Genomic DNA, 17,729 nt, shown 5'->3' with positions numbered 1-17,729 from the left:
GTTTTTAAGCCTTATTTAAACTAGGAAATTGTTTCACAATATTAAAAATTTTTGTCGATTGTAAGCGCAGTTATTTTAAAACGTAAAAGGTTAAAATGAGTGCAGAGCAAAATATGCCGCCCCCCTTAATGTGCCGCCCCTAGGCCCGTGCCTAGTGGGTCTACAGGGTGTTACAAAAAGGTACGGCCAAACTTTCAGGAAACATTCCTCACACACAAATAAAGAAAAGATGTTATGTGGACATGTGTCCGGAAATGCTTACTTTCCATGTTAGCGCTCATTTTATTACTTCTCCTCAAATCACATTAATCATGGAATGGAAACACACAGCAACAGAGCGTACCAGCGTGACTTCAAACACTTTGTTACAGGAAATGTTCAAAATGTCCTCCGTTAGCGAGGATACATGCATCCACCCTCCGTCGCATGGAATCCCTTATGCGCTGATGCAGCCCTAGAGAATGGCGTATTGTATCACAGCCGTCCACAATACAAGCACGAAGAGTCTCTACATTTGGTACCGGGGTTGCGTAGACAAGAGCTTTCAAATGCCCCCATAAATGAAAGTCAAGAGGGTTGAGGTCAGGAGAGCATGGAGGCCATGGAATTGGCCCGCCTCTACCAATCCATCGGTCACCGAATCTGTTGTTGAGAAGCGTACGAACACTTCGACTGAAATGTGCAGGAGCTCCATCGTGCACGAACCACATGTTGTGTCGTACTTGTAAAGGCACATGTTCTAGCATCATAGGTAGAGTATCCCGTATGAAATCATGATAACGTGCTCCATTGAGCGTAGGTGGACTAAACTAAAATGAGCTCTAACATGGAAATTAAGCATTTCCAGACACATGTCCACATAACATCTTTTCTTTATTTGTGTGTGAGGAATGTTTCCTGAAAGTTTGGCCGTACCTTTTTGTAACACCCTGTATATGTAAATCCGACACTGCATAGCCTGAGCGATAATGCGAGACAACAGCTTTACTGGCGCCATTTAACTTGGGCGGCACACGCCAGCCAGCTAACACGCAGTGATGTGAACAGTTGTAGTTCTGATGTAAAAAGAACCGAGCAGACAAATAATGTAGCTTTCAAGGTCATTTAATTTTTAAATGGAATCAAATAATATACGGCAAAACTCCAGCACTGCCGCACGCTTCTTAGATGACCCGATGGGAATCTACATTCTCTCCATCTCACCTAACATACTATTCTAATTACAAACCAGAGTGATGAAACATGCGGTAATTTTTCTGAGCGAGCTATGTGTAATGCGAAAACATACTGCACGGATTCACCGTGTTGATGAATACTGAAGCCACTGAAGGCAATTGCAGTCAGTTGTCTGGTAACCTCTTAGCTCCTTCCTTAACGAATCTGAGAAATACATTTCAGTTCTGCAACTGCCATCTGCAATGTTGATAACGAATCGATCAATAACAGAATCCACGAAGCCACCCAAGCGCCGCATTTTCTTATCTTCTTTTAAGACGTGCCGTTCTACATCCCACCGGCGTTCGGCAGTGCCAAGTGAAAAAGCTGTGTGCGTTAGTTCCAGTACGTCTGGCAGCTTAACAGTGTTATTTCTCGCGACAAATTCCGTAACTTGGCTGCAGAGCAGTTCCGCTGGATTTATATTGTAATGGTACAGTGGGAAATGTAAAGGTGCAACATTTGTATGGTGAGCTCGAGGCATGTTTCTACGACACGAATAACTCTGGTTCGTCTGAGCCTACATCTGTGGTATAAAGCAATGGACATAGTCCAAATAAAGAATATTTGGTTTTCCATTTTTGTCCTGAAAATTTAATTGTTTTGTTTTCTTAATTTAAGCACCATTTACTAACAATCTTTCATAAAATATAGATAATTAAGAATTTGTATATGAAAACAAGATTTTCGCGTGCAGTATGTGACGTGCATTATTCATAAAAAAAAGACGATGAATTTTACAATTACGAGTGTAGGCATTTCAAATCGAATGGGAAAAAAGGACGATCGTAGCTAGATTTGAACCAGGACTGCTTTTGATTCATGAATCTACTACACTTCTATTTTTATTTTATTTTGTTCGTTATTATTTGTTATATTTGGTCGTAGCGGACGTCAGATGACATCCGTTGAAGTTCGTCATTGATCTCTTTACTCACAGGGGAACCTCCCCATCGCACCCCCCTCAGATTTAGTTATAAGTTGGCACAGTGGATAGAGCTTGAAAAACTGAACACAGATCAATCGAGAAAACAGGAAGAAGTTGTGTGGAACTATGAAAAAATAAGCAAAATATACAAACTGAGTAGTCCATGCGCAAGATATGCAACATCAAAGAGCGTGCGAGCTCCGCAGTGCCGTGGTCCCGGGGTTAGCGTGAGCAGCTGCGGAACGAGTGGTCCTTGGTTCAAGTCTTCCCTCGAGTGAAAAGTTTAATTTTTTATTTTCAGACAATTATTATCTGTCCGTCCGTCCAACCGATGCGATCACTTTTTGTGAGTGATTATCACATCCACAAGAAAACCTACATCGGGCAAGGTCGAAGAATCTTTTTACCCATTCGCCAAGTGTACAAGTTAGGTGGATCGACAACATATTCCTGTCATATGATGCACATGCCGTCACCAGTGTCGTATAGAATATATCAGACGTGTTTTCCTGTGGAGGAATCGGGTGACCTATGACCTTGCGATCAAATGTTCTCGGTTCCTATTGGAGAGGCACGTCCTTTCGTCTACTAATCGCACGGTTTTGCGGTGTGGTCGCAAAACAGAGACACTAAACTTATGACAGTGAAGAGAGACATCAATGAACGAACGGACGGATCATAACGTTGTGAAAATGAGGGAAGTAAAATTTTCACTCGAGGAAAGACTTGAACCAAGGACCTCTCGTTTTGCAGCTGCTCACGCTAACCACTTTATTTAAATTTTTTTTTATTTTTACCACGGGCCCATGGCGCTCCTGAGCTCCTTCCCTCCTTGATGTTGTCTATGTTGCGCATGGACTACTCAGTTTGTATATTTTGCTAGTTTTTTCATAGTTCCACACAACTTCTTCCTGTTTTCTCGATTGATCTGTGTTCAGTTCTTCAAGGCCTATCCACAGTGCCAACTTATAACTAAATCTGAGGGGGGTGCGATGGGGAGGTTCCCTTGTCAGTTATTTTATTACACAGCCAGCTCTCTGACCAGACGGGCTGGGCTGCAGTGCAGGCGCTATTGATTCCACTATATGCCCAGTATGTAGTTGCATGTCAGCTATATCAAATACAGTTCTTCGGGAAACTTTCCAGCCAATTTTTTCTGGAAATTTATGAAAAACATAAGAACAACCTATTTCTCGGCACTCCGTAACCATGTTCCACAACGGAGCAGGAAGCAGGCTCACCCATTTTCTCACTGCGTATTAATAGTGCGACAATCAGAGCGCAGCAGTACAGAGACTGTGACTGTACACGATTTTTAAAATAAAAACTACATAGCGTAAGCGTGGTTAAGAAAAACGGCGACGGCTGTTAATACATTAGAATGTTTTAAAGTAACTAAGTAACAAGATATCTAATGCCTAAATAGGACCTACTTCCAAGAGCGTAACATCAGTGTACAAGTGCTACTGCTTCAGACCGATCATCACGTTTGTTTACATCAGGTTTATTCTTATGATGAACAGAGACAAATCACAGAGCGTTTGACTCTCAATTAAAAATCAACTCTTTGAGGACAACCATCTAGAAGAATTTCGAGCTCAGAAGATCAGAAATTTACGTAGTTATTAAAAATTTTACTGGCACATTTGTGTGATATATCTGAAAGTGTAACATGCGCAAAAAAGATCAACATTATATGTGGAAGCTTAGCGTCTCTTGCAGCTTATTAATCTTAGAGACCACGATTATATGTGAAAGCTTTGTTTTTCTTGTAGCATCACTATGTATATTAATTTAAACCATAACTTTTCCTATTTGTGTTTTCGCGCTACGTAAAAGTGATCTTGCTATTGGCTGACTACGTCAAGTGTCCTATGCTGTCTTCGGATGGCGAGATCACGTGACATTAGCTATGACTGGCTTAAAAAAGCGCGTCGCAATCTCGATTTCAATGCTTTGGAAAGTAACATGCGGTGTATGGTGGAATTCTAATTTATACCTTCATAACATGAAAATATGTAGCGTACATGTTGCTGCACATCATAGATCTTTCCAAAACGTGTTTTTTCCGCCCCCTTAGTTTCGTTTTCTAAAGTGCCGGGAATTGTACGTCGACATATAAAACTATAAACATTCAGAGGAGTGATCAGTTTTACAGTGCCGAGGAAAAGTATACTATCACTTAACACGGGAAAAGTGTATGTTCACCCCGGGAGAAAGTGTATTTTCAACCGGGAAATCCGGGATTTTTTTTTTTCCCTTGTCCCTGTATACACCCTGAGAGTACACCAAAAGTAAGCGTACACTATGGTAGTTTGCCTTCCTAGTAGAGTTAATGTCGCACCAGCATTACCTGTACGCTAGATGTGTTGCATACCTATTGTGCGTTACCTTCTGATGGTCAGTTTCTTTAAGTATGTGATCAGTCTCTTACTAGATTCCTCCAAAAACCAGAGGCACTAACTCATTTAGTAACTGAGTGACGATGTACACTGAGGTCACAAAGATGTGGGATACCTCGTAATATTGTGTCAGATCTCCTTTTCCCCTGCAGCAGCTCGATGTGGCATGAATTCACCAAGTTCTTGGAAGCCCCATGCATAAATATTGAGCCACGCTGCCTCTATATTTGTCCATATTCGCGAAAGCTTTGCTGGGGCAGGATTTCGTGCACGAACTGACCTCCCATAAATGTTCAGTGGGACTCATGTTGGGCGATCTGGGCGGCCAAATCATTCTCTCAAATTGTCCAAAATGTTCTTCAAACAGGCCGCAAACAATTGTGCCTCTGCCATGCCGCATTGTCATCCATAAAAAATCCATGTTTGTTTGGGTACATGACAGACTGCAAGTGGTCTCCAAATAACCAAACATTTCCAGTCAATGATCGGGTCAGTTGGAGCAGAGGACCCAGCCCATACCATTATGGAGCCACCACCAACTTGCACAGTGCCTAACTGACATCTTGGATCCATGGCTTCATGCAGTCTACAGCACACTCGATCCATACCATCAGCTTATACCAACAGAAATCGGGACTCATCTTACCAGGCTACGGTTTTCCAGTTATCTAGGGTTCAACCAATATGGTCACAAGCGCAGGAGAAGCACTGTTAGCAAAGATACGTCGGTTAACTGCTGCCACAGCCTATTAAAACCAAATTTGGCTGCACTGTCCTAATGAATACGTTGGAGGTACATACCACATTGATTTCAGCAGTTATTTCACGCAGTGTTGCTTGTCTGTTAGCACTGACAACTCTATGCAAATGCCGCTGCTCTCAGTCTTAGTGAAGGCCATCCGGCATTGCATTGTCTGTGGTGAGAGGTAATACCCAAAATTTGGTATTCTTGGTACGCTCTTGATAGTGTGGATCTTTGAATACTGAATTCTCTAATGATTTCCGAAATGTTTCCACCAATGATTTTCACACTCTACTGTGAGAGGTTCTCCCACAGGACATGGTAATAACATCACTGGGAGGGACAGAGTCAGTGGAGAACCGTGCCTTACCATGCCACATGGGTGCTGTGGAAATGTAGTCAAAATACAACTACTGAAGAATAAGTTTAGATTAACGCAGAAAGAAAATGACATAGCATTCTTAGAGTATAAGTATATACAAAACAAAGATTCCATGACTTACCAAACGGGAAAGTGCTGGTAGATAGGCACAATAAAAAACACACAAACACACACACAAAATTTCGAGCTTTTGCAACCCCCGGTTGGTTCGTCAGGAAAGAGGGAAGGAGAGGGAAAGATGAAAGGATGTGGGTTTTAAGGGAGAGGGTAAGGAGTCATTCCAATCCCGGGAGCGGAAAGACTTATCTTAGGGGGAAAAAAGGACAGGTATACACTCGCGCACACACACACACACATATCCATCCACACACATACAGACACAAGCAGACATATTTAATATGTCTTTGAATATGTCTGCTTGTGTCTGTATGTGTGTGGATGGATATGTGTGTGTGTGTGTGTGTGCGAGTGTATACCTGTCCTTTTTTCCCCCTAAGGTAAGTCTTTCCGCTCCCGGGATTGGAATGACTCCTTACCCTCTCCCTTAAAACCCACATCCTTTCGTCTTTCCCTCTCCTTCCCTCTTTCCTGATGAGGCAACAGTTTGTTGCGAAAGCTTGAATTTTGTGTGTATGTTTGTGTGTCTATCGACCTGCCAGCACTTTCGTTCGGTAAGTCACCTCATCTTTGTTTTTATATATAATTTTTCCCACGTGGAATGTTTCCCTCTATTATATATATATATATATATATATATATATATATATATATATATATATATACTGCTTGTGCCTGTATATGTGTGTGTGTGTGTGTGTGTGTGTGTGTGTGTGTGTGTGTGTGCGTGCACGAGTATACCCGTCCTTTTTTCCCCCTAAGGTAAGTCTTTCCGCTCCCGGAATTGGAATGACTCCTTACCCTCTCCCTTAAAACCCACTTCCTTTCGTCTTCCCCTCTCCTTCCCTCTTTCCTGATGAGGCAACAGTTTGTTGCGAAAGCTTGAATTTTGTGTGTGTGTTTGTGTTTGTTTGTGTATCTATCGACCTGCCAGCGCTTTTGTTCGGTAAGTCACCTCATCTTTGTTTTTTATATATATATATATATATATATATATATATATATATATATATATATATATATATGAGAGAGAGCAAATTTTCTTTCTTTTATTGTGCGTGCCACTCGATGACTCCACACTTCTGCTATTTGGTGAGTGGTCACCTTGACTCCTAAATTCTGAATTCAAATTCTTAAACCACTTTCTCAAATATTTTTGCATATGTTAACATATGAAATGTCTGATGCCAAAATACACTGAATATTTGGTTTATCTACATATACTCCCTGCTTCTCAAATACTTCCTTTGTTTAGAAAGCAAATGGTCAGCAACCCTGTTTCCTAGTTGCTGCACTTGCAAATGTCAGTATTATTTAACCCTTTCCAGTCTGTAATGCAGAGACAGGGCGGCTCCATGCACTCTTATTTAAATTGCCATCACTCAGGCAGCTAGCATGCCACAGAGATTTGCACTAGCCTCTTTGTGGAAACAATGAGGCCACTCACCAACATTAGGGTATACATTAAAACAAAAAGTGCGCTTTCACTCAAATATGTTTACACAAGAATTACAATACAAAACTTTTCATTGTGTGATACTTTTTGGAACTCTTCAGGATGGTCTGTTTCCATCATCATTTCACTCAAATTGCTTACAAATCAATCCTTGTCATCATCAAAATCATTGTCACTCTTGTTTTCCCTTAGGCATTCCCTCTAAATTCTCTATGATCTCTTCCTCAAAGGATTGTGCTAGAAGAACTAGCTATTTTGTGCCTGCTAGCTGGAACATAATAATTACAGCCTTTCTCTCAACACAGCTGCTATAGTTCAACACAGAGTTACCACACACTACCCTAGGTGGTAGCACTATGCACATTGCTTCCTAGTGCAGTCAGATTTGAGACTGTAGCAGGTGAGAAATGTGAAAAATTGTGTAAAAGGAGACTCGACATCTGAGTGGGAAATAAAATTGTCAATTTAGAGTGCCAGATGCTGTTGCAGTGGAAGGGGTTAAGTTCAAAGAGTGACGGTGTTGTGGGAAAGTAGCATATTTAAATCATTTACAAATACTTGAAGGAATGACTTGTCTCCCTCCCTTCTTACCTCCATGCTTCTCTACATCCATTCCTCTCTACTTCCCTCCTACATTTCTACTTCTCTTCCACCCTATCTATTGCCGTCTCTCGATCCCTCTCTACCACCCGCTCTACTACCCTCCCTTGCCCCCCCCCCCCCCCCAATCTATCTTGACTCTGCCCAGTACCACAAGCATTCGGTTGTATTGCATACTTTAATGACACTTGCTTGTTCACAGGTATTGTGAACTACGAACTGAATATGATAAAGCGCAGGATAAGATCAGAGAACTGGAGAGGGAAACAGAGAGCCTGCGCAAAAGCATGGAGGAGCATGAAGAGAGGAATAAAAATATGTATTTGAAAATGTACATGAAGGGACAAGAGGCTGCCAAGTTTGAGCATGCAGATCAGGTAAGAACTTTTGTCTCCCTTTTCATTTTCTATCTGAAGTGTGATCTTGCTTTATGCAGCTCTTCAGTCTGATAACTGTCTAGCCATACGGTATGCTGCTACAAACTAAAATTAATAGAAAGGATTTTTTTTGGAAAATGTTTCACCAGACTGTGAATTCTGTAATTATCTTCCTTGATTTCTTAAAGGTGTTCAACACAGTGTGGATGTGTAAACCGTCCTACTGTTTTGGCTTGATCTTTTTGTACATTATGTATTTTTGCTTATGTGTTGGAAAATGTTAATTGTGTGATTATATGATCTTAAATAACTCACGCAGAAGTATGGAAGAATGCTTGAAACCTGTACTCACATAAGCAATTTAAACTTGTTGATGATACTTCCACTGTGATTCAAAACTTTGCAACATTACCTGAAGAATAAAATCTATCAAAAATGAGTCTTTCACTCTTCAAAAATCAATTATGATGATGCATTTCATCTTTGTCCATTATGATCATGCTATAAGCGAAACTGGAAACAATTCTCCTTAGCTGAAAAATAAAATCTATCAAAAATGAGATTCATTCACTCTTCAGAAATCAGTTGTGATCCAAGATAATACGTTTCATCTTTGTCAATTATGCCCATATTCTAACAAAAACTGGAAACATTTCTCAGTTACAGCTAGTTACAGAACCTTTGCAAGGTCACTGGCAAATTTCCTTTATGGAAAATCTGAAGAAGCCTGAATCTGGATTTCTGTGGGATGATGTAAATCAAACTTTTAACATGTTTGTTTGTTTTGAGCAAAGTTTTTTCAGTGAGAGAAATCAAGTATATTTCCGCATGTATGCAATCAGGTTACGTAACATGTCTATGCGAACAGAAACTGATATGTTACATTTCCATTCTTATAAATTGTGGAGGATTTTTTTAAAACAGTTCATCTACACTGAGTTCTGTTTTCCTTTTTTTGCTTTAAATGTCTTTATCTGTTAGATAATTCTATCAAAGAGAGATATAGCTCTCTCTCTCCACGCATGGCAGTGAGATAGAAATAATTTTTGATTTGTTATTTTTTCTCATGTGACATTTGCAGTGCAGTTAACACTCTCAGCCATTTATATTTTTTCTATGTATTCTTTAAACCGATTACACATTAAGCAGAAGCACTTGGCCATTGTAAATCCTAGAAAGAAATGTGATTAGAGGAAGAAACCTCTGCCACAGAGTTTGTTAAGCTCAGTAATACAAATGCTTGCATCACTTGATTAATTAGAACCTTTGCCAGTTTATTCATTGACTCATATCTTGCCCCATCAAATGTATTTCATTTAAACCACACCTGTTTTGTTAACTTCATTACTGGTGGAACATTCTGTCCATAAAAAGTGTAATTTTATTTGTAGTAGTGTGTTAAGTATTAATTATTGTATGTTATATATTGAAATTCGAAAATGGAGTGGTAAATAAAACTTCTGACATCCAAGCACTCTGGCTTCCTATGCTGAATCTGAAGGATACAGCAGTCTCTTGCACCTTTTGGAAGTTGTTTTCCCCCTTAGAATTCTAGTTTTAATATGATTACATACTTCTCATAAATTAACTTTGTCTTAACTTAACACAGCTTTGACATTCATGTTACAGTAAAAGCAAATAAATGATAACATACATGCTATTTCAGGTACTGGAGTTTGCACATAAGGCACCAAATAGGGTGTCAGTTCCAGAATTATTAAAACAGTTGCAGACAACAGAAAATGAGCTGGAACATATCAAGGTGAGGCTTTGTGATGTGCTTTTAATGTGTTGCATGGTACATCCTGGTGGATGCGTTTCTGTTTTCCCAGCAGACTTTGTCACAGTCCCTTTAATGTTTTGTCCTAGTGTAGTTACAAATTTTGAATGGAAGCATTAAAAGTGTTGTTTCTCTTGCACTTTAAAAAAAAAAATAAAAAAATAAACTGAAAATTATTCTAAAATAATGGCATCAGAATTCAGTAGGGAAGGTAACTATATAATTTACTAACACACACTGTTGCACACCCTGCAATGTAGAAGCTCTGAAATGCCTAGAATATTTGAACCATACCTATTACTGTATCTGTTTGAGAAGAGTGTTTTTAAAGGGTGCAGCTGTGATATGTTGTCTGAAGATACAGTTAATAATTTTCCAATTTAAGAAATAAAGATATTTCTGGAACACATTATTCTTCTCAAGAACTTTCTATGATCATGACTGTTAGCCTGTCATACGTCTGCATCACCTACATACATACTCCATACCATACTTGATTACTGATATGGTTTATAAGCACTATATTATGGTGAAATTTCCATTACTGTGCTGAATGAAAGTGATTCCAGTTTGAAGTTGCAATGGAATGACAGTACAAAAGAAACTTCTATTTATCATATGGCAATAGACACATCAAGGAAACATGAAAAAAGTGTTAGGTTTCAGATCCAGCAGTTCCTTCAAATGGCAAAATATGCGAAAGAGTTTAGGGGAAATGGGAGTTTGTGTTGTGTCTAGACAAGACAGCCTAGACACAATGAGAGGAAGCCGAAAGGCACGCGCTTAAACTCACGCAGGCTGGCGTGAGGTCTGAAACAGGATATGTAATGAATGCTATAAAGAAAAGTACGTAGCTTCTGGAATACTTAACTTTAATCCACATTTGTAGAACATCGCTCTTGATGATACATCAATAGAATCTCAATATCAATTGAATACTGCGCCTTGCTAGGTCGTAGCAAATGTAGCTGAAGGCTATGCTAACTATCGTCTTGGCAAATGAGAGCGTAGTTGTCAGTGAACCATTGCTATGAACGTTGGCTGTACAACTGGGGCTCTAGACCTGCCGTGTGGTGGCGGTCGGTCTGCTATCACTGACAGTGGCGACACGTGGGTCCGACGTATACTAATGGACCGCGGCCGATTTAAAGGCTACCACCTAGCAAGTGTGGTGTCTGGCGGTGACACCACAGTTTGCACAGCCAGTTAGAAGCAGTGATACTCTCCATATAGTAGTGGTAATGAAGTTGATTACTTTCTTCAGGCAGATAATATGTGGTGTTAAACTCAATTTTGGAATGCACAAAATAAGATGGTAATTTGTTTGTGAAAAGCTGAAGTTTTAGGAACAAGAGTGACAGTGTGGAAAAAACACAGCATGTTATTTTCTGACATGATGATGCACTGAGGGGGGAGGCTGAGGGAACAAACATCACCACTGAGGAATTGATGTAGAAAGTGTGTGCTAAGGATGATTTTGATGTGGGAGATGTGTGTTGGTGATAAATGTTAAGGCTAGGCAGCCGCAATGAGAAAACTGAAGAAAATAAACTGGGGCCTGTCACACATATACGTCATCTACATAATCATCTATATACATACTCCATAAGCCACTATATGATGCATGACAGAGGGTACCTTGTACCAATATTGAACATTTCCTTTCCTGTTCTATTTGCAAATACGGCAAGGAAATTGACCGTGCATGGTCCTTAGGTAAAATGTACGTTGGTGGCAGTAGAATACTTCAACATTCAACTTCAAATGCTGGTTCTTTAAATTTAATCAACAGCATTTATTCCGGCCAGAAATTCTCCCTAGAGTTCACAAAGCATCTACGTAATACTTGCATATTGATCAAACCCACTGGTAACAGGCCTAGCAGCCTGCCTCTGAATTGCTTCAGTGTCTTCCTTTAATCTACCATTGTGAGGATCCCAAACACTCAAGCAGATCTCAAGAACACATTGTGCAATTGTTTTGTATGTGGCCTCCTTTATAGATAAGCTACAGTTTCCTAAAATTCTCCCAATAAACTGTAGCTGACCATTCATCTTCACTACTACCATTCTCATGTGCTCATTCCATTTCCTATCACTTCGCAGCATTATGCCTAGATAGTTAACCAATGTGACTTTGCTATGCAGCACTCTACTACTCAGAAACACAAGTGTGTTTTCTAGTCATCTGCATTATTACATTTAGAGCTAGCTGCCATTCATCCTGCCAACTAGAAATTTTGTCAAAGCCATCTTGTATCTTCCTGAAGTCACTTACAGCATCATCAGCGAACAGCCACAGATTGGTACTTGACTGTTTGTTAGATCATTTTGTATATAGAGAATAAGAATGGTTCTAGTACACACCCCTGGGGCACTCGTGACTGTATCCTTGTCTATAATGAACCTTCTTCATTGAGAACAGTGTACTGGGTTCTATTACTTAAGAAGTCTTCAAGCCACTCATGTGTCTGGGAACTTATTCTGTATATTCATATTTTTGCATTAAATTTGCCAAATATTTTCCGGAAATCTAGGAATATAGAATCTGCCTGTCACCCTTCATCCATGGTTCACAGGATATTGTGCAAGAAAAGGGCAATCCAAGTTTTGCCTGAATGATGCTTTGTAAATCCATGTTGATTTGTGGACAGAAGATTTTTCCGTCTGAAGGAAATGTCTTGTATTCAAACTGAGAATGTGTTCAAGAATTCTGCAGCAAAACAATATTACGTACATTGGTCTGTAATTTTGCTAGTCCATTCCTTTACTCTTCTTATATGCTGGAGACACATGAGATTTTTCGCAGTTGGACATAGCATTAGGTGACAGATTCATGATAAAGCAAAGTAATAGGCCAGTGTCATTGATACGCGCTGTAAAATCAAATTATGATTCTATCGAGATCTGGTTACTCATTTATTTTCAACTCTTTCAGTTGCATTTCTGTGCCATGGATGCTTATTACTATGTCCTCCACATGGGTGTCTGTTTAACAATCCAATGACAGTATCTTTGTGCAATCCTCCAGCATGAATGATTTCTTACATGCAAAATTTAAAATTTCAGTTTCCCATTTGCTGTATTCTATCACCACAGCAGAGTGGTCAACAGTTGATGGGATAGAAGCCTTCAGACCAATTAGCAATTTTATGGCAACAGAATTTTCTCAGGTGCTCAGCGAGATCTTTCGCTAACATTTGACGGTGGTTTTAGTTGTACACTTTACTTGGAACATACTTCTCCAGAGTGCAATTTCCAATCCGTTTACATGCTTTTCTGATAGGGTGAACCTATTGCGCATGCAGGCCTGAAAGGAAATAATGATTTTGGCACACATTCTGAGAATGGTGCATCAGCAGAAAAGGCTTCTGTCTCTGTGCTGTTATCAAAACTAGACCCATATTAATTGGAACTGCTTACTCCAGTGTGCTCTCTTTATATCATCATCGAATAGACCAGAGTTGGTGTATTTAGTTAGAAACAATGAATAACACACACATCACAACTATTTTAGAAGTACACCTGAAGGTTTGTCTGTTTTTGTGTTTATTCTTACAGCCAAGTGGAAGGCACCATTGAACTACTCGTATGTGATTCCATTCATGCAGACCGATATACAGACAGACAGACAGACAGACAGACAGACAGACAGACATATGTTAATATTCATCTCTAGGGAAGATAAGAAGATAAACAAAGACAATACCGTATGTTACATAACTATAAGTACACCCAATACCTGGTCACTCATCTGCTTTCTGTAACACAGTATTTTGTCTGCCTTAAGCTGAGGGTTCATGCTGCATATTCTTGAGACAGATGCACATTATTCTGATTTCACCTTATGTAACATTTGTTTACTAAGAGGCTCTATTTACGAATGAAAGTTACATAACAACCATCTTCACATAGTGATTTTCAGCTTATGCATGATGGAAACTATATTGGCAAATACCCCAGCAGGTAACCAGGCCTATGTTGGAATGACACACACTCTCCAGATATCAAATTATGGGGTGCCTAGAACATCAGTAGCAGTGGAGAGTTGGAGCTTCTGAAACCCTCAAAACTTCACACTAAGAAGCAGCACATAGTTAGCATGCTGACCATAAACACAATAGCTAAAATTGGTAAATTCAGACATGGAACCAGAAAAACGAATGATCACATCAGCATATACATGCTACAGAAAACCAGTTCCTTAATCAGTTATAAGTGTGGAATCAGCATCATGAAAATTATCGAACCTGATTTCTATATCCAGCAAAAAATTGTCCACAATCATAGACAGACTTGCTACTGTGAACATCAAAAACTAGAGGAGCCCTGAAGACTTTTAACTGTTTTGGGAAGAACTTGAAACATGTATCCAAATATCACAGCACCAAGTGATAATTGTGGTAGATGATTTCAATGCACAAATAGGCCCTGAAAAGAAGCACAGAAGCATAGTAGGTGGTTTTCCAGTTCACAGACAAGTCAGCCTTATTGGAGAAGGTTTTATCAAATACTACAGATAATTAAACTTAAAAATAATGTCAATACACTTCAAACAAGTGCCCCGGAGTGACTATATGAGTATCACAATGATATGGAGAGGATAGATTTTTATCACATAGAGGAGACAAGCACAGTAAAAGAGACTGCTAAAATATTAAAGCTTTTGGACAGAGTCCTTCTTATACAGCAGGAAACACACACAAACATTCGCACAAGCACAACTCTCTCTCTCTCTCTCTCTCTCTCTCTCTCTCTCTCTCTCTCTCTCTCTCTCAAACACACACACACACACACACACACACACACACACACACACACACACACACACACAGCCACTGTCTCAGTACTAGAGCCTTGACTGCTATGGTGGGTAACACTCTATACTTTCCATATTGTTTTTATTCCATCCTGGATTTTTTTCCGTTGTTGAAACGAATATCAAGGAACACTTAGTTAAGCAAATGACAGTTAAATCACATGAGCATTAAAAAAAATGAAAAATGTGAAATTAACCGGAAAGTGTCAAAAGCCAAGCTGTGGAGCTGAACTGGATGAATTAGAAGAGAACTGCAGAAAAAAAACCTCAAGACTTTACACTATGACAGCTACACTTCAGAGTGGCAGTAAATAATAAAAATATCTAAAATCTTTTCTGAGTATCCAAATGAGCTATTGATCTTCAAAGGTCACTAAAAACAAACCTGTTTAATGTAAAGTATTTTGACAATCAGACGAGACATTGAAGAAAGGGGTAAAAAGAATGATCAAGGGCAAAAGAATAATAGTGGTATAGGAGAACATCAAATTTAAGCTGGAATTATAAAATGGGCAGGTAATAAGATGATGATAAACACTATAATTCCTTAAAGATATCTGGGAAAGTAGAGAATACCATAGGATTAGAAGTTGGTAATCAACACCAATAAACAAGTAAAAACAACACAAAGATGTAAATAACTACAGAGGGATATTTCTGCTAAATGGGATAGAAAAAGAGACAGAAAACAAGATTGGTGAAAACAAAGCAGTATTTTAAATAAGAAAGGTGAACCTCTTCTTTTATCAAGTTGTGCCACAAATTTCTTTTCAGTTAGTATCTCTTCTTTAGTTACTTGTCCTTCCCATTTTTTCTTCAATATTCCAAAATCTTTTATTCTCTTTTTTTTTAGTAGCTCATCATCTATCTTCCCTCATATACAAGGCTACACTTAGACAAATATCTTCAACAAAGACTTCATATTACTTAAATTGATATTAAATGTTGATACATTCCTCTTTTTCAAAAATTTTTTCTTGCTATCAGTCTGCATTTTATATCCTCTTTACTTTGGCCATTGTCAGTTAATTTACTTCACAAATAGTTAAACCCATCTACTACTTTTAGTATATCTTTCTCTATCTTAGCATTGCCTAATTTAATTAGTCTACATTCCATTACTCTTGTTCATCTTGTAATCTTTTCTCAAGACACTTTTCTTGCCATCCACTTACTCTTTCAAGTCCTTTGCCATCTGTGAGAGAATTACACTGTCAATGACAAATGTCAAAGTTTTCTTATGCTGCTTGCTCAATGTACAGATTGCATAACTCTAGTGATAGGCTAAAAATCATGTCTTACTGTCCTCTCAGCTACTGCTTCCCTTTGATATCCTTTAACTCTTTATAAATTTAGTCTGGTTTCTCTAAAAGTTATAAATAACATTTTAACCCTTGTATTTTATCCCCGCAGCCTACAGAATTTGAAAGAATGTAGTCCAGTCAACACTGTCTAAAGCATTCTCTAAATCTGCAAATGCTGTAATTCTAAATTTGCCTTTCTTCAATCTTTCTTGTAAGACAATACATAGATTTACTATAAAAATTTGGAAGTTGGAAAACAGGCAGTCAGTCTCTACATTTGCAGGTTTTAATGTGAAATACAACTCAATAGACAAACATTAGTTGACATCGTCGGGAAATTCTGTGTAGGCCACAAGATTGGAGATCTTATCATGCAGACAAAAATACCAAGTCTAAAGTATGACTTCAGGGAGTAGCATCAGAACCTTTTGGTATCAGGAGAGGAGTGATACAAAGACACATGCTATCTCATCAGTACTGTTTTAATTTAGTTTTGGGAAAAAATAATCTGGGAATTGAGAGAACAGTGGCAAAAAGAAGCACAGCTGTTATAAGGTGAGTTCACAAGAATAATCTAAGCGTATACTGTTCATACTTTGCTGGTTAGTGGTTCTAAATGAAAGAAAAGATCAGGGAAAAATGCTGCTGCAATGACATCTCAGAAAACACTCTTGAAAATTTCATATAAAAAGACAGAAGCAATGAAAATGCTGATGAACTTTAAAACAGCACACATAATAATAAAAGGAAGTTGAAAGTGGAGTGCAATTGATGACATGGACAAGACAAAGAAAATATTAAAAACATAATTATGAAAATGGAGTTTCTGTTAAAAGCTCATACAACTCATTTACATGAAATCATAACCATAAAAACTAATTTGCAGCACTTGAAGATGGTAATAAGACCAGAAGTGCTGTTTGAATCCAAATGTGTTGCCCACTACAGGAAAACTGAATCCAAGGACATGAAGAAAGTAGAGACTAAAATACTAAAGTAGTATTTGGCACCAGAAAGGAATGTGACATTTGGAAGAAAAGGCAAAATAAGAAACTGTACACACAGATCAGTGAACAGACAGATGAAAAGACAAAAAGGTGACTGAGGCTAGCCTGTGTATCTATATAATAAGCAACAGCAGTTTACCCAAGAAGATGTGAGAGTACACTTAGAAATGCTAGACCACCACAATGTGGAAGGGAGGTTACAAAAGATGTAGAGGAACTAAGCCTAGTCACAGAAGAAATTATGGATAGGAAAAAGTGTTGTTGTTTTTGTGGTCTTCAATGTGAGGACTGGTTTGATGCAACTCTCCATTCTGCTCTATCCCATGCAAGCCTCTCCATCTCCAAATAACTACTGCAACCAGTATCCTTCTAGATCTGCTTACTGTATTCATCTCTTGGTCTCCCTCTACAGTTTTTATCCTCCACACTTTCCTATAATAACTAAATAGGTGATCACTTGATGTCTCAGAATGTGTCCTATCAACTCATCCCTTTATTTAGGCAAGTTGTGTCACAAATTTCTTGTCTCCCAAATTCTGTTATGCGATCTAGCCACCTGATCTTCAGCATTCTTCTGTAGCACCACATTTCAAAAGCATAC

At 38.8% G+C, this 17,729-nt stretch overlaps 1 protein-coding gene across 1 annotated transcript in view; it reads left to right on the top strand.

The window, feature by feature from the left end:
* Window positions 1-17,729, top strand: part of LOC126456835 (protein quick-to-court) — a 332,255-nt gene that overhangs the window by 274,538 nt on the left and 39,988 nt on the right. The window contains exons 6-7 of the mRNA XM_050092640.1: window positions 8,045-8,219; window positions 9,886-9,981. Coding sequence (XP_049948597.1) covers window positions 8,045-8,219; window positions 9,886-9,981 — 271 coding nt within the window. The remainder of the gene's footprint in view (window positions 1-8,044; window positions 8,220-9,885; window positions 9,982-17,729) is intronic.

The sequence above is a fragment of the Schistocerca serialis genome, chromosome 2 (assembly GCF_023864345.2).
Source record: "Schistocerca serialis cubense isolate TAMUIC-IGC-003099 chromosome 2, iqSchSeri2.2, whole genome shotgun sequence".
Taxonomy (NCBI): domain Eukaryota; kingdom Metazoa; phylum Arthropoda; class Insecta; order Orthoptera; family Acrididae; genus Schistocerca; species Schistocerca serialis.
The sequence above is the reverse complement of the archived record's forward strand: the minus strand, read 5'-3'. Positions and strand labels throughout refer to the sequence as shown.